Genomic DNA, 21,209 nt, shown 5'->3' on the forward strand with positions numbered 1-21,209 from the left:
GGAGCGGGGAGCGCGGTTCTAAAAGGAGCATGTAGGGGGAAGCGGGAGAAGATGAGTGAGGGGCTGCACTGACCTCTTTTACAGGGGACCTGAGTTCGGGTCCCAGCAACACCTCTATTGGCATAAAAAGTCTGTAACTCCCTCTCTGACAACTCTGGCTTCCCTGGGAAAACACACACACACACACACACACACACACACACACACACACACACACACACACACTGAACTGAAAAAAAAAAGAACTAGGCGTAGTGGTGCACGCGCCTTTAATCTCAGCACTTTTTTGTTTGTTTTTGCGTGACAGTGTTTCTCTTGAAACAGTCTAGGCTAGCCTCTGCCTCCCATAATCCCAGGACTTTAATCCCAGGCTGAGGCAGGTGGATCTCTGTGAGTTTGGAGTCATCCTTGTCTACAAAAGCGAGTTCCAGGATGGCTAGGGCTACATAAAGAAACCCTCTCTCGAAAAACAAACACCAACAAAAAACAAACAGAAAAGGACTTTTCACAGATGACCAGAGTTCAGTTCCCAGCACCGAGGTAAAGCAGCTCACTGCTGTCCCCTTCTGGTCTCCTTGGGCACCTGCACTCACATCCACAGAAACACACAAATGCCTAACTAAAAATCTTGAAATTGGCAGGTGAGGTCACCCTGGTCTACAAGGGTTGGACAGCCAAGGCTGTTACACGGAGGAGCCCTGTCTCAAAAACCACCCCTCACACACAAATCTCTTTCAATTATTTAAAATGGCTCAGGAGGTAAGGGGTGCTTTGCCCTGTAAGCCTGGTAGCCTGAGTTTCACCCCTGGAGCCTACATAAAGGCAGAAGGAGAAATCGACTCCACAAAGTTATCCCCTGACTCCCACACAGCACTGACACACTCACCCACACAAACACATTGTACGCACACAAACCACAAAAATGTTCTTAATTTTAAAAAGTCAGACATCGCAACACACTCAGGAGGCAGAGGCAAGTGGATCTCTGTAAGTTCAAGGCTAGCCTCTTCTACATAGCAAATCCCAGGCCAGCCAAGAGCTACATGGTACCATACTGTATCCAAAAAAGAGAGAGTGGGAACAGCTCCCACATTAAAAAAAAAAAAGATGGGGCTGGAGAGATGGCTCAGTGGTTAAGAGCACTGACTGTTCTTCCAGAGGTCCTGAGTTCAATTCCCAGCAACCACATGGTGGCTCAAAACCACCTTGAATGAGATCTGGTGCCCTCTACTGGCATGCTGAAGATTGTATACATAATAAATAAATAAAATATTTTAAAAAAAGACGTGTGTAGCTCAATCATTTGAGTGAAATTGACCAAGTACCTGACACAAAGTCTGGGGGCTATCCCCCAGCACCACATAAACCTGCTGTGATTGCAAGCCTGCAATCTCCGCAATTGGGAAGACAAGTGTCTTAATAAATAAATAAACAAATGGCATTTCAGAGCAAGAAAGGTGCTAGTCCACACAGCCAGACCTCTCTTGTAAGGAAACCATCTAAAGAGTCACAGTGTCCTAGAAGACTTACGATTGCTGGCTCCCACCCCAGCGTTCACTTTAATGGCATGGAATGTAGCTGCAGACGTTCACTAGCTTCCATGCCAGGCTCAAAGTTCAAAACACAAAACAAACAAACCCCCAAACACCCTTTCTTAATGGTGGTACTCGAATCTAACCCTGGTCCTCACAGGCTCAGCTACCACTGCCCACACCCCAAGTCCAATCTGGAACAGTCCTAACTATGGTTTTCAACTTTCACTGCATATGAAATCACATGAAGATTTTGAAAAATGTACCACTACTGCCTTCTCCCTAGGGATTCCAGTTAATTGCTGTCAGGTAGACTTGAGAGCTGGTTCCAAAATCTCCCCCAGGGGACCCAGAAGTATATAGTCCAGGTTGAGACCCTGTTACTGTGAGTTCTGGGAACCAATCTGCAAGGGCCACCTTGACAGGGATTGACACAAAGTGAGGCCAAGAAAATATGGTGGCAACCATCTGTGATGAGATCTGGCGCCCCCTTCTGGCCCACAAGCATACATGCAGACAGGATACTATACACAATAAATAAATAAATCTTTAAAAGAAAATATAGTGGCCTGAATAAGAGATCTGAGATGTAAGCCGGGCGTTGGTGGCGCATGCCTTTAATCCCAGCACTCGGGAGGCAGAGGCAGGTGGATCTCTGTGAGTTCGAGACCAAGCCTGGTCTACAAGAGCTAGTTCCAGGACAGGCTCCAAAACAATACAGAGAAACCCTGTCTCGAAAAGAACCAAAAGAGAGAGAGAGAGAGAGAGAGAGAGAGAGAGAGAGAGAGAGAGAGAGAGAGAGAGAGAGAGAGAGAGAGAGAGAGAGAGAGAGAGAGAGAGAGAGATCTGAGATGTGGCCAGCTGCCTTGTCCAGGCAGTGAGGGAGTTAGTGCACCTTTTTTCTCACTTGGCATTTCAAGAGGGAATTCTGAGGAACGAACATTTTCAAAGCACTTTATTGAGTTTCTGGGCCCCGATCCCTGGGTACTGTCTTCACTGTGCATCTTGACACAGTCACGCTCACACTCCAGGGAGCACACTGAGGGAAAGACTAACCCTGATTAGTTATGAAGCAGTATGCTCCTGGATCCAAGCCAGGTAATTGGCTACGTCAGTGTAGACTCCGGGCTTGTTGCGGTCACCACAGCCGGAGCCCCAGCTGATGACACCTCGCAGGGTGAGCCGGTGCTCTTCAGCCCCTTCTTCACACACCAGAGGACCCCCAGAGTCACCCTGGGGGGAGAGACGAGAAACCGCTCGTTGCTCTTGTCCTGTGGTTGACAGGAAGGGGCAAAGCACCAACCGGGACCCCAGGGCTGACCTGGCAGGCGTCGGTGCCTCCCTCCAGGAAGCCAGCGCAGAGCATTCCAGGCAGGATGGAGTCGCCGTGCACCGCAGGGTTGGAGCATCGCTCCCGGGAGATGAAGGGAACCTGCGCCTCCTGCAGGAAGTTGGCGTATTCCTCCGCCCCTGCAAATCCAGGGACCTGAGCTTGCTGTGTGGACCAGGCTACCGGGCAGTTGCACACCTACCCTGAGTTGGCTCCCTCGGAGCAAGCCTGAGTGTTAGGAGCCAGCCCATAACGATTTCACAGGCAAGAAGACTGAGGCCCAGAGAGACGCTGGGATTAGAATAAACAGGAAAGCACCTCTTACCCTCTCCCACGCAATGTCTTAGAACCTAGCTCCCAAAATAGTTGTCCCCATTGCTCCAGCATGGGGACAAAGTCCTAGTTAAGCCTTTGTAACTTGGAGCCCAGAGAGAACCCAGAGAAAGTTCGATTCTTTTTGTAATCCTGTAATCCTGTGCTGGGTCACTTTTTGTTCAGCTTGCTATCTGGGACCCTCAGTTGAGAAGATGCCTCCTCCTTCAGATTGGCATAAGGAAATTTCTTGACTAATGACTATGCGAGAGGGCCCAGCCCATAGTGGGCGGTGACACCCCTGAACAGGTGGTCTGGGTTGTGTTAAAAAAGCAAGATGAGCTGGGCGGTGGTGCATGCCTTTAATCCCAGGAGTCGGGAGGTAGAGGCAGGTGGATCTCTGGGAGTTCGAGGCCAGCCTGGTCTATAAAGCTAGTTCCAGGACAGCCAGAGCTACACAAAGAAGCCCTGTCCCGAAAAACAAAACAAACAACAAAAAAGAAAACTGAGCAAGCCGCGGAGAGCAAGGCAGCAAGGACAGTTCTTTCCGGCTCTCTCTACCCCAGTTCCTGCCCCCACCCCCACCCATGGTGGACTGCAACCTTGTAAGCAGCAAAGCCTTTCCCTGCCTAAGCTGCTTTTGGTCATCCATCGTGTTTAACGCCACAACAGAAAGCGAACTAGGATAAACCCGAAGGGATTTGGAAACCTCGACAACGAATTCTAGATTCTGGAAATGTGCCACAGACAAGGGTCCTGCACGTTTTTACAAAACTGTCAATGAAACGTGTTCCCCGGGCTCATTGGAGGCTACCAAAAGTGCGCACTCAGGTAGCCAAAAGTCGCTAGCCAGCTCCCAGCAGTGGTGCCTACCCTCGAACTGGTGACCCCAGCCGGCCACCTCGCAGAGCACAGTCTCCGAGGGTGGGGCGGCACCGCTGGGCAAGCACACGGGCTGGACGTGAGGCGACGTGATGGCGCAGTTGCTGTTTTCGCCTTCCTGCAGGCGCAGCAGAGCTACCACCAGAGGGAAGGGTTAGGAGGCAGCCTGGGTGCGGCCCCAGCCCTCCCCCATCCTTTCTTTCTGTCCCTGCGGGGTCACCCCACCCAAGTCGTGCTGGTAAGTGATGGAGGAGTAGCCCTCGTGAAGGCGGTAGGAGCGCACAGCCAGCGTCTGGCATTGCTCGCAGCTCTGGTTATGGCGATCTTGACCGAGCACCACCGTCAGCTCCTCCGGCGCTGGCCTGCGGTGGAGGGGTGGAGGGGGGAGACAGCGTGCTCAGGCCGGCTACAGACGTTCTGGGGAAGCCCCTGTTTTCAACCTCCCTGGGGGAGCTCGAGAAAGGCTGGGGGGAGGAGAGAGTAGGGTGCAGGTACGGTAGAGCAGCCTAGGGGTCCCCGAGGGCGGCGCTTGCCGGTTCTGCAGGCAGTGAGCTGCGGTCAGCACCCAGCAGGAGGCGATGAGGCTGCCGGCGCAGAAGTTGTCGCCCCAGTACAGCGCAGCGATGTATGGGTGCGATCCGGGCAGAGCCACTAGTCCGCCCACCACGCGGCTGAGTGGGGACAGTCGCTTGCGGAAGCGCTGTCCGCAGCCCACCGGGCTGGTCCTGGCCAGAGGAGTGTGATGCTCAGGCGAGGCTGTGGAAGGAGAGGATTGGCTGAGGCCTGGGACATCCTCGACGGGCTGCCTGGAATAAGCAAGACCCACGTCCTCTGTTCTGGGGCCCCCCCTCCACCTAACCACCTAGCGCCTGGGACGTGGGCTGAGGCTTCTGCAGCGTGGAAGGCCGGGGCACCGGCAGGTCCTGACGCCCATGGGGGGCTCGAGACGTTAGCGTTGCCTGGGTTGGGGTCTGGCACTGCTCTAGGTCGCAATAGTCCCAGCTCAGCCTGTCGCCACTCCACACGTAGCACCATGGACGCGTGTCATTATCCGGGTTCCTAAAAATCTCAAGAGGGAGCACTGTTAGAGCAAGGGGAGCCCCTGAGGGCCCTAAGGGACAGTAAATTGGCCTGCCCAACCCCTTCCCCCTCGCGAACCGGCAGAATGCATGGTGGCCCAGGCCCCAGCTTAGCGCTTGTTTCTCAGCCATGTTCCGGTAGGTGGCCTCGGAGGCCCACTGCTGACATGGCGCCCCCGATAAAGTGATTCCAGCCTTGCCGCGATAGCTGAGTCCCCTGCCATCGTAGCAGGTCGCCTTAATGTCTAGGGAGAGAAGGGACTCCCTGCCATCAGGGGATGGTTCTGTTGGTGCCCTCTGGTTCACTTTTCCATTCCACCTCCCCAAGCTTTTTTCCACATGGGGCCCCGCTCACCTAAGTTGCAGTAAGGTCCGGTGTAGCCCGCAGGGCAATGGCACAGTTGGTGGCCCTCCACCTGGTGGCAGCTGCCCCCATTGAGGCACATATTGGAGCTGCAAGCTGGGGGAAGGTGCAAGCTGAACCATCCCCGGGTGGACCGTGCCACCCAGCCCCTGCCAGGGACCTCTGACTTTTGCCCTCCTCCCCACGGTCGCCACACACCCCCTTACCCTGGCTGGTCAGTGGCTTGCAGTGAGCACCAGGGGTCTTGCACTGGCACCGGGTCACACCTGCTGGCCCAGTTCTAAACCACATCTCATTCTCGAGGAAGAACCGGAGAAGCTGAGGCTCGAAGCACTTCTCTGGGGACAAAAGGAGGCCCGTGGGACCGTGCCAATCTCCCAGGGTCTCAGGGACTGTCGATGGCAGGCAGCTGCCCTTACCTCTCTGACAGTGCTTCCCAGTGAGGTGTTCTGGGCAGAGGCAGTGTGGGCCGCTGGGGGTGTTCACACATGTCCCCCCTCTGTGGCACGGGTTGTGTTTGCTGCAGTGGTCTGACAGATAGACACCAGAGGGGAAGCACAGGGAGTCTGAGTGGCACAGGAAGGGACCAGCACCCCACCTGGACCCCAAGTTTCCAGTCCTTGAGATTGTCTGTCAAACGGTGATCTCTTTCCCCAGAATTCTTCCTCTGACCTTTGAAGGGATGCTGTAGGGGAAGGGGCGGGGCTGGGCCCAGGATCCCACGTGTGGGATCCGATGACGCCTAGCGGGTGGGTGGGAACAGGGGAAAGAGCAGGAGGCAGCCCTGGCCAAGGAGGCTTGCAGTACCTTTCACTTTCTTGGGCTCGGAGCAGTACCCCCACTGCTGGTCCTGGTCAAAGTTGGCGGTGACAGCACACCTGTGGAGACAAATGAGGCTTCCCTGCATCGCCTGAAGCCTGGCTAGCCCTCCTTACCACACAGGAGCTCTCTCTCTCTCTCTCTCTCTCTCTCTCTCTCTCTCTCTCTCTCTCTCTCTCTCACACACACACACACACACACACACAGCACAGCCTTTTGCCCAAACACAATTCTTAATCAGATGATGACAGGTAGAATCCATTTTATCTAGGCCCCTCCTCCACCCTTTTGGAAATTCTTACCAGGGCCGGGAGCCTGGCCAGCCTTTGTGGATGCATTTGTGGTACAGACGACGGTGGTACTGGAAGGGGAAGTGGCAGAGCTTCCCATCGACCGTGAGAACTGTAGGGTAACACACCTCTGAGGCCCTGTGCCCTGCTGCCCAAGCTCTGCCCCATGGGGCCTGCTTGGAGACAGGAGAGTCCTGCATTCAAGACTACATACTGCTTAGGGAGTTGTCTTCCAGAGACAGACAGCTGGAATAGATTTCTGATGCCAACACTTACAAGCTCTGTGACCTCAGTCAAGTCTGAAACAAACCAAGTGCTTGTCACAAAGTTGCCACTTAATAAATATTTAGGCCACTTGACCGTGGTTCTTTGTTTTTTTTTTTTTTTTTTTTTTTTTGTTTTTTGGCTCATTGGTGAAATGGCAACAGTAATAGGACTATCAATCTACTGGCTTTGCATTTACAAATCTGCCTGCTTTGTAAAAGTTATTTGTAACTAATCCCTAAACCAATATTTGTGATTCAGGTTAAGGGTATAATAGGTCAGCAGCAGAGGATTTGAAAAACAAAAACCAAACAGACTTCCAAACACTCACAGTGTCTTCGTGATCTTAATAGGATTGTATGGATCAGAAAAAAATGGGCACACACACACTCAGCTGAGGTCCAGCAAGTTAGTGCTCTGCCCTCCTTCAGCTTCTTATATTGGAAACAAGTATTTTCTGACATCCATTTAGCACAGTAGTTTTCTTTCTTTCTTTCCTTCTTTCTTTTGGTTTGTTGTTTGTTTGTTTGTTTTTTGAGACAGAGTTTCTCTGTGTAGTTCTGGCTATCCTGGAACTTTATCTGTAGACTAGGCTGGCCTGGAACACAGAGATTCACCTGCCTTTGCCTCCCAAGCCCTGGGATTAAAGGTGTGGGCCTCATGGACTGTTACAGTATGGCTTCCTTCCTTCCCCCCTCCTTCCTCCTTCTCTCCTTCCTTCCTTCCCTCCTTTCCTCCTTTTTTTTTTTTTGAGACAGATCTCTCTCCATAGCTCTGACTGTCCAGGAGCTCACTACGTAGACCAGACTTGGCCTCAAATTCACAAAGATCTGCTCAAGTCGCTTTCATTTCTCATGGGAGACCCTTTCATTAGAAATAATCCCAAGCAGCCAGGACTGTGATTCCAACTATTCAGGAGCTGAGGCAGAAGGATGGCAAGTTCAAGGTCTGCCTGGACTTGTGAGTTGCTCAAAAGAGTGAGTTTAAAGCAGTCTGGGCAATTTAGGGAAACTGTCTCAAATCAATATGAAGAGGTCAAGGGGCCCTGGAAGATGGCTCAGTGGGTAAAAGTCTTAGCTATGAAAGCCTAACACACCCAGTTCATCTCCAGAACCTATATAAACAGCCAGATGCAGTGACTTGTAATCCTGGTACCCTACAGTGAGATGGGAGGTAGATTCGGGGAATTGGCCTGGAAACGCAAAAGCCAGTGAGCCCAGAACTCACAGCACAGTAGCAGAAATGAGACCCCCGTGTCAACAGCTGAAGGAAGAGCCCAGCTCTCGATGTTACCCTCTGACCTACACACACACCACACACACACACACACACACACACACACACACCACCTCTCTCTCTCTCTCTCTCTCTCTCTCTCTCTGGTCTTTTGAGGCAGAGTTTCTTTGTGCAGCCCTGGCTGTCCTGGAACTCACTCTGTAGACCAGGCTAGCCTCAAACTCAGAGAGCTCCTTCTACCTCTGCCTCCTGAGTGCTAGGATTGAAAGCGCGTGCCTGTGCCTATGCTGAAGTGTTATCTAGGGCTCCCATCTACAAGAACACAAGACGCTGCTGTGTACCTTACAGAGAAAATGTGTCAGAGTCGCCTTGTCCAGGCAGGCAGTAATAGTGCTATTGGCCATGACATCAGCATTAGGGCTTCAGCAACATACACACGGAATAAGACGTCTTTAAACAGAATCGCATATGAAACAAGGTTGCATGTAATAATTGATAAAAATGTCACAGCCAGAGAGGCCCATAGGAACCTAATAGAATTCGATGTTCACGGCGCCGGGCATTGGTGGCACACACCTTTAATCCCAGCACTCGGGAGGCAGAGGCAGCCGGATCTCTGTGAGTTCCAGGACAACCTGGTCTACAGAGGGAGTTCCAGGACAGCCTCCAAAACAATATAGAGAAACCCTGTCTGGAAAAATCAAAAAAAAAAAAGAATTCGATATTCATGAACCTATACAGAATATAATCATAAGACATAAGTAAGTGTATGGAGATATGGAGGGTTGGAGGGAGGAAGGGGAAGGTTTGTGATTACATTATAATCTCAAAAAGAAGAACTGTCCACTTCAGAGGAGTGGTGTGACACTTAATGACAATGCTGGGAACGCTGAGCCCAGCACCTAGGATGTGCTCAACAAACATTTGCTGTGGTTTTGTTTTTAGTGGCATTGAGCAATAAGGCAATTAAAAGGAAAGGGCGTAGACCTTCAGAACAGGGGACCACTGTTGGGTCAGGTTGGAAGGACAGAAGCTGTTTGGCTTAGGGAAAGACTGGAGGGTCCCACTGTGTTGGACCTCTCTGTGACGTAGCACACCTCAAACCTTAGCTTGGCCTCACCAGACATAGCTTCCCATGGTAGGGCTCTGTGCTCACAAGCCCAGTGGCAGGATTGGGGGTGGGATACCCTTCACCTAGAGGAGGGCACTAAGAGTTAAGAATTGTTTCTGCAGACCAAACCAAGAGCGTGCATGTTGGGCTACAGCCCTAGGCTAGCAGCTAAGGTTGTAAATGCATTTTGCAGACGGCAGCCTCCGGGTGAACTGCTTTCTTTACAAGGGTCAGGAACTCATTTCTCCTTGGCTTCAGCCCTGAGGGGCTCTAGTTTTACAGCCGGGGAAAGTGAAGCAGACAGTAAACTCCCAAGTGAGAAAACAAGGTTTGGAGAGTATTTGTGATGATGAACAAGTCTGATGTGGCTCCCATCACCCACTGAGGGTCTGAGCTCCATCGTTATGACTCAAGACCTCCAGATGTGTTGAAAGCAGGGGGAGTGGGGGATGGGAAGCTAAGGCGGTGAGAGCTCCCTGCTGCCTTGAACACTGGCCTCTGGGCACAGGACTTGCTATCCTCTGGGTCTGTAGGCTCTTTTTTTTTTTTTTTTTTTTTTTCCAGTTTAAATTTAGATAAGAAACAAGGTTGCTTCACAAGTCAGTTCCAGGTCCCTCTCCCTTTCCCTCCCCTCCTCCCGTGCCCCCCCCCCCCTCCAGGTCTGTAGGCTGTAGGCTCTTAGGCCTGGTGTCATCTGCTGTGCTCAGGACCCAGAGGCCCGAGGCTGCATGGAGACCACATGGACTCCAGCGAGCACACTCACCCCCACCAGAGGCTAGATTAGGAAGAAGAGCAAGTCACTTACCCACCGTGGGCTCCTCAGCTCCCTGCTTGAATTCCTTGGGGCCTTTCCATGGAGGAGCCTGCGAGGGAGAGAAGGCAGGAGCATCAGATTTTCCTTGATCCATGCTAGGCCCCAGCCTCCTTCCACCTCCCCAAAGCCCAGGATTTCTTTCCTCACAGGGCTTGACCCTCCCCCCCTCTTCCCATTGTCTCCCCCCCACAAACGTAGCCGGGGTCCTCATACCCACACCAGTGTGGGCTGCTGTCTCCCTTGTTTGGGCCTGCTGGGCTGGCTGTACCTTCCCCCACGCAAGTCTCCCAGTCATCTGGACTAGCAGGTGACAGGCAGGCCAAAGCTGGGACAGGGACCCCTTAGTGCCACCCCGGTCCAGTCCTAGCGCCACAGTCCTCACCGAAAGCGTCGAATCCAGGCTCGCCAGCAGAGACCCCAGGAGCAGCAGAGCCCTCATGGCGTGCCTGTCCATGGTCCCGGGTCCCACTGCCTGCCCGGAAGTGCAGATCAATAGGTCTGGGCAAGGTTCGCTGAGGCCGGGAAGTGAAGATTGGTCCAACTCCCTCCTGGGCCGGAGGGGCACGGGCTTCATGGAAACCCCAGGAGAACAGTGACAGTGAGGTAGCATCCTTGTGACCCGGGAGGCGGCTGGTGGGAGTAGATCGGTGGAGAGCAGGGTCCCTGGCCTCCCCTCTCCTGAGCAGCAGGCCCAGCGTTGATCTCACTAGGAAGTGCTCCAGGTCCTGTGGAGTCTGAGGTAAGGGTGGCTGAAGAAGCCTGCTACTGCAGAATCTTAGTCTATCGGGAGGCAAGCTGGTTTTCTTCTGCCATTACCACACGCCCTAAAACGACGACAGCCCCTAAGTCTGTGTTCACGGCTGCACAGACCCACAGGTAAACACGGTGCAGTGCGGTGCAGCGTGGGTGGGGTGGGGAGGAATGGGGGGTTGGAGTTGCTTCGGAAGCCGAGGCTCAGGCTGAGCTCTCCTCTGCAGGGGGATCCCCTCAGAGATCACCTCCACGTGGCTGCAGGACAGACGTCCCCGCTTCCTTCTTGGCCGTCAACCACAGGCTACACGTGATTCCTACATTCCTGGCCACCTGCTTCCTCTAACTTTCAAGCCCGAGGCAGGGCTGGAGGAGACACTCAGCAGTTAAGGGCACTGGCTGCTCTTCCACAGGACCCAGGTTCTAGTCCCACACCTACGTGATAGCTAAGAGCTGTCTATCACTCCAATTCCGGGAGATCTGCCTCCCTCTCCCGGCCCCTGCAGGTATCAGGCATGCACATGGCATAGAGGCATACATGCAGGCAAAACACGGTACATAAGATAAACAAATTAACTTAAAAATAAAAATAGCCAGGTGTTGGTAGTGCATGCTTTAATCCCAGCACTTGGGAGGCAGAGGCAGGCAGATCTCTTCGAGTTCAAGACCAGCCTGGTCTACAAGAGCTAGTTCCTGGACAGCCTACAAAGCCACAGAGAAACTCTGTCTTGAAAAACCAAAAAATAAATAAAAAAAATAGAGTCAGTATCAGAGAATACCCTTGTGTTGACTTACTTCACACTTTGTAACTGCTTTGCCAGGAACATTCTGGTCCCTTATCAGGACTCATCTGATTAGGCCAGGCCCATCAAGGATGCTCTTGCAGAGCCAGGCATGGTAGCAAACGCCTTTAGGCCAAGGAAGCAGAGCCAGGTGGGTCTCTGTAAATCTGAGGCCAGCCTAGTCTACATAGTCAGTTCTAAGGCAGTCAGGACTATGTAGACAGAGCCTGTCTCAGAAGAAATATGTATGTACATACTTTCATGATGTCAACAGAGCCTGTCTCAGAAGAAATGTATATGTACATACTTTCATGATTTAAAAATTCTTTTCCTTTTGAGACACTGTTTTCCAGGTTGCTCTTAAATTTGTGATCCCCCTGCCTCAGCCTCCCTCATACCATGTGCCACAATGCTCAACTACATTGGCAAAATCCGCTTACAAAAGGCCTGAGGATGTGACCCAGCATGCAGAAGGCTCTGGGCCCAATTCCCTGAACCTTAAGAAATTATTTTACAAACTCAGTCACAGTTTACTTGGGAGTGGGCAGAAGTACAGGAGAATGGAGATCAAGTTCAGGTCAGAATTGGACTCATCCCCAGCTGCAGCACAGGGAGGAGGATGGGGAGGAGGGCACTGTGGCCTTTTCTGTTTGTTTGTTTGGTTTTTTGTTCTTTTTGTTGTTGTTGTTGTTTCGAGACAGGGTTTCTCTGTATGGTTTTGGAGGCTGTCCTGGAACTTGCTCTGTAGTCCAGGCTGGCCTCGAACTCAGAGAGATCCGCCTGCCTCTGTATCCCGAGTGCTGGGATTAAAGGCATGTGCCACCAACTCCAGGCCACTGTGGCTTTTTTCTACCCAGCATTCACTCTGTTGAATAGGATCCCTCCCTCCCTCCTTCCCTCCCCGCTTTGACCAGCTCTATTGTCAGTTCAAGATCCAATCAGATAGGGCATCTCTAGACCACAACTCAGAAGGAGGCTTGCCTCTGCCTCCTGAATGCCAGGGTTAAAGACATGTATCACTAGGCCCTGCCCCCCTCAGGGCATGCATCACGGATTGGAGCAGTCTGAGAAGGAAAAGCCAAGCAAACAGGGAGGAAGGACAGAAAATCCTCGTAGGTGATTTCACTTCATAGACAATGAAGGGAGAAGATAATAGGTTCCTGATCCTGCCCCCCCCCCACAACCCCCAAGAGAGGAAGGTTGTTGTTGTCGGAGGAACTGGGCACTTATTCAACTCTTGGTTTCAAAAGGAACTTCTTGAGGTGACTGCCTCCAGGACCACAATAAAAGGGTTATGCGTCTGGGGTCATTCAGAGACTCACAAGTCTGACCCTTAATACATTTTAACAGAGAAGAGACATTTATTCAGATACAGTCACCAGGTGTAAACCTCACTCAGGATTCCTGAGTGCTGTGCCCAGCCTCCTCAGTCAGGGGCTTATAAAGGTAAAGAATACCAAGTTACAGCCAGACTGGGGTGGCACACACCTTTAATCCCAGCACTTGGGAGGCAGAGGCAGGTGGATCTCTGTGAGTTCGAGACTAGCCTGGTCTACAAGAGACTAGCTGTTCCAGAACAGGCTTCAAAGCTGCAGAGAAACCCTGCCTAAAAAAAAACAAAAACAAAAATAAAGAATAGCAAGTTATCATTTGTTCTGTGCAGGCAGAAGGTCCTCTAATGTAATACAAGCTTGTTAACAGAGCTCTGCAGAAACAGTAGTAAAACAAAATTTAACCCTTATTACCCTTAACATTTGGAGGTCTAATATTGCTTCTAGTTCTCTTAAGCACAGAGATGTAAAACTTTTAAATGTAAAGTTAGCCATCACAAAAGCAAGACTGAGCCACACAGTGGAAATGACCGAAGTTAAATGTAGTGAGACACACACACACACACACACACACACACACACACACACACACACACACACGCACACACCCCGAACCTCTAGTGTGAACATGACCCACAGTTGGATTAGGTCTGGGTGGGGACATGTGCTCTCTCTCTCTTGGTTCCGGTCAGGTCGCAGAGAGCAGCCTGGGTGGATCCTTGGAGCGGGAACTTGCCGAGGTCATCTGTTTCCTGTGTAAGTGCCTTCTCCCCGAATAAAATTATATTAACCTATGTTGATCCTAGTCCCGTGAATCTTGTTCCGTGCGTCCACAGTTAAAGCTTGTGGGTTCCGGGTTGCCTGAGCACAGACAGACCTTGGCCCTAGGACCAGACCCACATGACCACCTCCTCCCAGGGGAGGGCCAAATCTCAAGGGAAGCGGAACAGGTTTGCACCATTGAGGGTGAGGCTCATTATTTTGTTCTTGAGATAGGGACTCGATGTGTATCCTAGGATGGCCTGACCTTGCAACTACCCTGTCCCTACCTCCCAAGAGTGGGAATTACAGAAGTGTGCCACCACACCCAGCCAAGAGGGCTTTACTTGTAGGAAAGGGAAGGAAGGGCTTCGAGAATGTTCAGAAAGCTAAGTTCAGCAAATCAGAGGGGTGCTGTGGTGAGTACAGGGCTCCATGTGGGAAGTAAGGGTTGGATCATGAGGTCCTGGTGTTTGTTAAAAGAATGGAGTCTGCTTCCAGGGTTCAAAACTCACCTAACCCCAGCAACTGCTGAACTCAAAAACCCACAAATCATTGAAGTTGAAATCCCACTAATTCCCTGTAATGTGAAGTCTTCCCACCAGCCTGGTTCCCGAGTCGCATCAGTCCCAAATGAACACACAGGAGTCTATATTAATTATGAAGCTGTTGGCAATTTGCTATTGTTTCTCATTGGCTAGCTCTGACTTAATTATTGACCCATAATCACCAATATATGTTTTTATAAAGACTTATCTTTCCGAGAACGCCAGACTTGCATCCTCTCCTCCAGGGATCACATCTCAACAACTCTCTTCACTACACTTCCCAGAATCCTCCTGGACTCCAGTCCCACCCATCTTGCTTCCCTATTGGCCAACAGTGCTTTATTTACATATACACAGGACTTCCCCAATCAATTCCCCCCTTGAAATCCCACCTATCCCCACCCTGGAAATCTCTACCCTGGAAAACTCTGTCCCTAAGAAACCTTATATAAGCCTTCCTTCTGCTCAGTTCCCTGATGGTTCTCACCCAAGCAGAGGCAGTCACCCTCCTGCACCTCTCCCAATAAATCTCTTGCATGAGGTTTGTTGTGAAGTGTGACTCTGGGATTCCTTGGCTCCTGACTCCTGGGATACCTTTCCCTTCAGAGCTGTAACACCTACACCAGGAGCAGCAGTGGATGCTTCTGGGCTTTTGGAGACCTACCATCTGTTGTTGTCCACGCATGAACACCCACTACCACCAAGGGAAAGTACAAATTAATCTGTTAACATAAGAGGCTTAGCATGAGCTGGGCATGATGGTACTGTGAGAGCCAAAGTAACATTTTAACTTTTAATTACTATGCCTTAGAGATCTATGAAATAAAAATGCCTCTGATCTGTAAGCCCTTTTCCCAAGGACAGACAGTTCCTGAAATGCTGGGAGCTATTTTTGTTTTTTGTTTTTTTGAGACAGGGTTTCTCTGTGGCTTTGGCGGCTGTCCTGGTACTAGCTCTTGTAGACCAGGATGGTCTCGAACTCACAGAGATCCGCCTGCCTCTGCCTCCCGAGTGCTGGGAGGAAAGGCGTGCGCCACCACAGCCCGGCGGGAGCTGTTGTTTATGGGAGATAAAAAGCCATATGTTTTTCACTCCTCTAAACAAGTTTGTTTGGCCCATATGCACTGGATATGCTTGATCACATGTGGGCAGGAGGTACACAGACAGGAAATATGCGGATATATGTTTGCCCTTGATAGGAAATGCAATGAATTATGAGCTTTCCTTCTTAAACCTTTGCCATACTTGATTCTGGACCATTTCCGGAAACCTGGGTATAGACCTGGACAAAATCCATCCACCTGGCCAGTATTTAATTAGAACTTGCTTCAAAATTAGCTTTAAACTGTGGTAGTGGTCTTATTCTCAATCAGTAGGATTAACATTTTCTGGAGGCCCCAGCGAGATTCAGACAACTCATCTAAATTCTAAAACTGGACCTTCACTCTGGTTCTCTGGGGTTGAAGGGCCACTTCAGGAGGCATGTGACTTGAGATATTCCAAGGCTCCAAAGCTACCTTCAGTTCACAGACTATTAGAGTGAACTGCCATGCTGAAGAATGCAGGAAGAATCTATGTAGGCCTTCCGGTGAGTCATAGTCTGGTTCTGTTTTGTGGGATCCCTATCTGGAATATGAGGAGGGATTCAATAGGACACCAGTACCCTCCCATCCAGAGCATATAGTGTGATGTTGTCTACCTATCTGGTTCTGGTTGGTAAGTTTTATTTCTTAGGGAAAGTTTTATTTGTCTTGCTGGAAAGTTTTGTCTTCTTGTTTCTCTTGAAAGTTGTGTCTCCCTGTTTTGTTGGAAAGTTTTGTCTGTGTTTTCTGGTGTGTTCATAAGTTTTGTTGCAAGCATGGAGCTCAGACAGACATTTTTGCTGTTTTTGTGAGCTATCTGCCAGTGACCACATGACTGCATGTATGACCACGGTTCAGAATTTATCTTTGAGCTCTCTAGTCACTGGATTCAAGTTGGCAGGAGTTTGGATGTCTTTTCTGGTGTAAATAACATTAAAATTGTTTTATGCTATCCTATTTCATTTGAAAGCTGGCTCTAAAGTTTGTTTATGGCACCCCCTTTGCTAGATCCAAGCATATTTAAAAGTTTCCTCTACATCCTGTGTCAGTCTGAGCCACCTGACACAGTGATAAAAAGCAAAGAAAGCAAAGCTTAACAGCCAAAATAAATAAACTTAGTTCATGTGAGCATCCTGTATCTCAAGATTTATAAGTTTATTTTATTGGATATGGTTTTTAAAATCTGTAAAATTTGAAAAGAAAAGAAAAACCCTTAAAACTGGGTTTGGTAACCCAGTCACAAAAAGACAAACATGGTATGTACTCACTCATATATGGATTTTAGACATGGATCAGGGGAGTGCCAGCCTACAATCCCACTGCCAGAGAAACAGGGGGACCCTAAGAGAAATATGCATGGTGCCCCAGAGAAGGGGGATGAGGTAAGATCTCCTGAATAGATTGGGAGCATGGGGGGAGGGGAGAGAGAGCTGGGAAAAAGAGAGGAGTAGGAGAGGAGGGGAGAGGAAGACATGGGGGAGCTGGAAGGTTGAGTCAGTGGAAGAATACAGGAGAGCAGGATGGGAGATACCAGAATAGAGGGAGTCATTTTAGGTTTGAGGGGAGATCTGGCACTAGTGAGTTTTCCAGAGATCTACAATGATGACACCAACTAGCAAACTAAGTAATAGTGGAGAGGCTACCTTAAATGCCCTTCACTGATAATGAGATTGATGACTACCTTATATGCCATCTTAGAGCCTTCATCCAGTGACTGATGGAAGCAGAGGCAGACACCCACACCTAAACACTGAACTGAACTCCTGAAACCCAGTTGCAGAGAGGGAGGAGTGATGAGCAAATGGGTCAAGCCCAGACTGTGAAACCCACAGAAACATCTGACCTGAACAAGGGGGAGCTCATAGACCCCAGACTGATGGCTGAGAGGCCAGCATGGGATTGATCCAGACCCCCTAAATTTGGGTGTCAGTGAGGAGGCCTAGGCAACCTATGGGGCCTTGGGTAGTGGCTCAGTATTTATCTCTGGCATCCAAATGGACTTTGGGAGCCCATTCCACATAGAGGGATGCTCTCTCAGCCTGGATACATAGGAGAGGGCCTATGCCCTGCCCTGGATGAAATGACAGACCCTGGGGATCCCCCATGGAGGGCCTCACCCTCCCTGGGGAGCAGAGTGGAGATTGGGTGGGGGGCTAGAGGGGCTAGAGGGGCTAGTGGGAGTGAGGGGAGGGAGAGGGAGCTGGCATTGATATGTGAAGCAGGCTTGTTTCTAATTTAAATAAAAAAGATTTTTAAAAAACCTTAAAACTAGTAGCACTGTGAGTTGATAGGTAAAATCTATGCATGGGTAATTTTAAAGAAACCATGCAGCATGATTCCATTTTGGATTGCCACCACCTTTAGGCAGCCACATGGCTGGCAGCCATCTTTTGCTGCGTTGGAGAAGACAGATACCATTCGACTTCACTGCCGCCATCGAGAGGAACGGCCTACCAAGGAGGCAACAGCAGGTCTTCATGTTATTTCGGATCGTGGTGATTTTTGTATGAAAGTTCCTGTCCTGTGTTGAAAACACAGGTTTATGAAAGATAGGATTTAAAAAACAATGTTGTTTAATAAGGTATTACAGCTGCACCTCCACAATTTTATGTGCAAGAATGCACCTTGTGCTGGCAGCCACGGTTTGTAATTTAAGACTCACCATGGTTCTAAAGGCATGAAGAGATAGATCATGGGGAACAGCTGGGGTTCACCAATGTGTGGCAGGGCTAGATTCGCTAAAGAGAGTTGCAATGGGGGCCTCGGCAGTTTTGGAGATGCCGGTGCCATGTGAGAGTCACCGGGAGCATTGGCCACAAGGGAACAGAGCAGGCTGGGACCTAGAAAGCAGGCTCCGCCTGTGCTGCTGAGGGTGGGGCCAAAGGTGAGCCACGCCCTCCCGAAAACCCAATGCATTGTGAATGAATCCCAGGCGCTGAGCTCTGGATGGTTTGCACTATTGGAGCTTGCTTTTTGCCTTATGCAGATTGTGGTTGTGCCCATTTTCTCCCTCTTAAAGTAAATTTTTTTGTAATTTATTTTATTTTATGTGCATTAATGTTTTCTTTGCCTGCACATATGTCTGTGTGAGGATGTTATATATGCTGGAACTGGAGTTACAGACAGCTGTGAGCTGCCATGTGGATGCTGGGAATCGAACTCAGGTCCTCTGGAAGAGCAGTCAGAGCTCTTAACCACTGAGCCGTCGCTCCAGCCAGGTACTTTATTTTTGATATTGCAGGAACACACAGTTGAGTGATTTTAAACTTTTTTTTTTTTTTTTTTTTTGGTTTTTTGAGACAGGGTTTCTTCTGTGGCTTTGGAGGCTGTCCTGGAACTAGCTCTTGTAGACCAGGCTGGCCTTGAACTCACAGAGATCTGCCTGCCTCTGCCTCCCAAGTGCTGGGATTAAAGGCATGCGCCACCATTCCCGGCTTGAGTGATTTTAAACTTTAAAAGGAAATTTTTAGAGTTTTATAGAAAATGTAAAAACCGGATTTTTTGTTTGTTTGGTTTTTTGTGTTTTCGAGACAGGACTTTGGAAGCTGTCCTGGAACTAGCTCTTGTAGACCAGGCTGGTCTTGAACTCACAAGAGATCCGCCTGCCTCTGCCTCTCGAGTGCTGGGATTAAAGGCATGCGCCATCATTCCCGGCTCAAAAACTGTTTTTTTTTTAAAGTAGCAGTTTCAAGGTTTTGTTTTTGTTTTTTTTGAAACAGGGTTATGGAACATTTTACGTCTATAAAATGTTTTATGTTATTAATATTTGAACTAAAATATAAAAGGTTAAAAATTAAGGTCACAGCTGTGAGCACCAAATACTAAACACAGGAAATTGTGATGTTTCTGTCTTTTGATGCAGCAAAACAATGACTTATGCTGTCTGGCAAAAGGTTTTGGAGCAGCTTCTCAACCAGTAAGTCTGGGCCCTTTGGGGTAGCCTAGGACCACCTGCCTGTGGGATGTTTGCATTGAGATTCATAACAATGGCAAAATTGCAGTTGTGAAACAGCAAATGACTTTGTGGTTGGGGGATCACAGTGTGGGAACTATATTGAAGGGTTGAAGCATTGGGAAAGTTGAACCATTGGCTCAGAGAATGTCTCTCCTTAGGTCTATTCAGGCTTAAGAGTTCAGGTCTAGCCTCCTTGTTTTTGCTAACTTTGTTAAGCTTAAACTATTTAGATAAACTGAGTCCTACAAGAAACTGTTACATTCTGTAATGGTGTGTATTTTCCCATATAGTTATTTGCCACTTACACGCGTTCTTCTGAAAGCTGCTTTTTCAGTTCATTGACTCACTGACTAGATGGCTTCTTTCACTGGTATGTGGTCTCTGCAGTTCTTCATGTATCTTGACTATTAATTCCCTCTCCAATGTGTAGTTGGCAGCTGTTTCTTTCCCATTTGGTGGCTCTCTTCCATCTGGTGATTGTTTCCTTTGTATGCAGAAACTTTCATTTCATTTCTTTCTTTCTTTTTGTTTGTTTGTTTGTTCAGTGTTTTTCTGTATAGCCCTGGCTGTCCTGAAACTCACTCTGTACACCAGGCTGGCCTCAAACTCACAGATCTACCTGCCCGTGTCTCCTGAGTGCTGGGATTAAGGGAGTGTACCACTATGCCCCACTTTCAGAAAACTTTTAATACCATTTAATCTCATTTGTCAATTCTTGGGATATTTCCTGTGCTATTTGGAGTCCTTTCCAGAAAGTCCTTACCTATGTCCATATCGTAGTTTAAACTATATTTTCCTATAACAATATCAAAGTCATAGGTCTTATATTACAGTCTTTGATCCATTTTGCATTGATTCTTTTCTGGAGTTTATGGCCCTCAATATGAAAATCTGCAGGCCGACTTCCTTCATGGTCACATGACAGCTCCCACAGTTCTAAGAATCATGTCTAGGTTCAGTGCTGCTGCTCAGGTGAAGAAGGGACGTCCCTTCCACCAGCTGCTTCTGAGAAACTAAGAGGACTACGCCAAAGGGCTGAGCGGGAGCTGGAAATGGGGGAGCACACGGGAAGCAGAGACAGGAGGACCAAGAAAGCTGAAACATGGACATGGGCTCCCAAGACAGCTCAGCAGGGAAGGGCACTGCCACCAACCCCAATGACCTGTGTTTGATCTGCAGAACCCACATGAGGAAGAAGAGAACTGACTCTCACAGGTTGTTCTCTGATCTCCACCATGGCATGGGCGCGCACACACACGCACGCACGCACACACGCAGGAAAGAGAGAGAGGGAGGGAGGGAGAGAGAAAGAGAGGGAGGACTGCAAGCAGACTTTATTTCATGAGTCATTGGCCATACTTGGGTCACTTAACACCATTAAACCATCTCTGTCAACACTAAGGGGAATTCCCATAGCTGGTTTAGAGCAATTATCTCAGAGCTCGATTGGAGAGCTGTGAGGAACAGTAGCCACAAGGTGCAGAGAGGCCTGGGCATGGGGTGACAACCACAGGCATGGGGTGACAACCACAGGCAACTGCTCCTCCAATACCCCCGTAATTCCTGTTTCCCAGGCAACCCCAGGTCCTTATCCACTCCCATTTCTAAAAGTGTTCCTTCTGGGTGATTGTGAACCCTGAGAGCTTTCTAGGGCTTTCGTTTGTTTTCAGAGTGGAACTCTCTTCTTTATGTGTCAGTACCAAGTTCTGTTTATTTTACTGCCTGAGGGTAGTCATATGTCACCTGACAGGGACATAATCCCAACGAAATGCATTGTTATATGACAGTGTTTTTTTTTGTTTGTTTGTTTTTTGTTTTTTGAGACAGGGTTTCTCTGTATTGATTTGGAGGCTGTCTGTTCTGGAACTTGCTCTGTAGACCAGGCTGGCCTCAAACTCACAGAGATCCACCTGCCTCTGCCTCCCGAGTGCTGGGATTAAAGGCTCGGCCACCAATGCCTGGCTAGATG

General features: G+C 49.5%; 1 protein-coding gene across 1 annotated transcript; it reads right to left on the bottom strand.

Moving 5' to 3' along the window:
- Positions 1 to 2,470: 2,470 nt before the first annotated feature.
- On the bottom strand, positions 2,471 to 11,345 carry F12 (coagulation factor XII). Its single transcript, XM_013119263.3, has 14 exons — positions 10,416 to 11,345; positions 10,025 to 10,082; positions 6,621 to 6,720; positions 6,307 to 6,377; positions 5,919 to 6,029; positions 5,706 to 5,837; positions 5,491 to 5,595; positions 5,215 to 5,380; positions 4,919 to 5,115; positions 4,590 to 4,812; positions 4,282 to 4,418; positions 4,048 to 4,191; positions 2,854 to 3,002; positions 2,471 to 2,765 (listed from the first exon to the last, which is right to left on the bottom strand). The coding sequence occupies exons 1-14, from the start codon at positions 10,641 to 10,643 to the stop codon at positions 2,598 to 2,600; spliced, it is 1,989 nt and encodes a 662-aa protein (XP_012974717.1). The 5' UTR covers positions 10,644 to 11,345; the 3' UTR covers positions 2,471 to 2,597.
- Between the last annotated feature and the right edge of the window lie 9,864 nt (positions 11,346 to 21,209).

This window comes from Mesocricetus auratus, unplaced genomic scaffold (genome assembly GCF_017639785.1).
Source record: "Mesocricetus auratus isolate SY011 unplaced genomic scaffold, BCM_Maur_2.0 Super-Scaffold_100013, whole genome shotgun sequence".
Classification (NCBI taxonomy): Eukaryota; Metazoa; Chordata; class Mammalia; order Rodentia; family Cricetidae; genus Mesocricetus; species Mesocricetus auratus.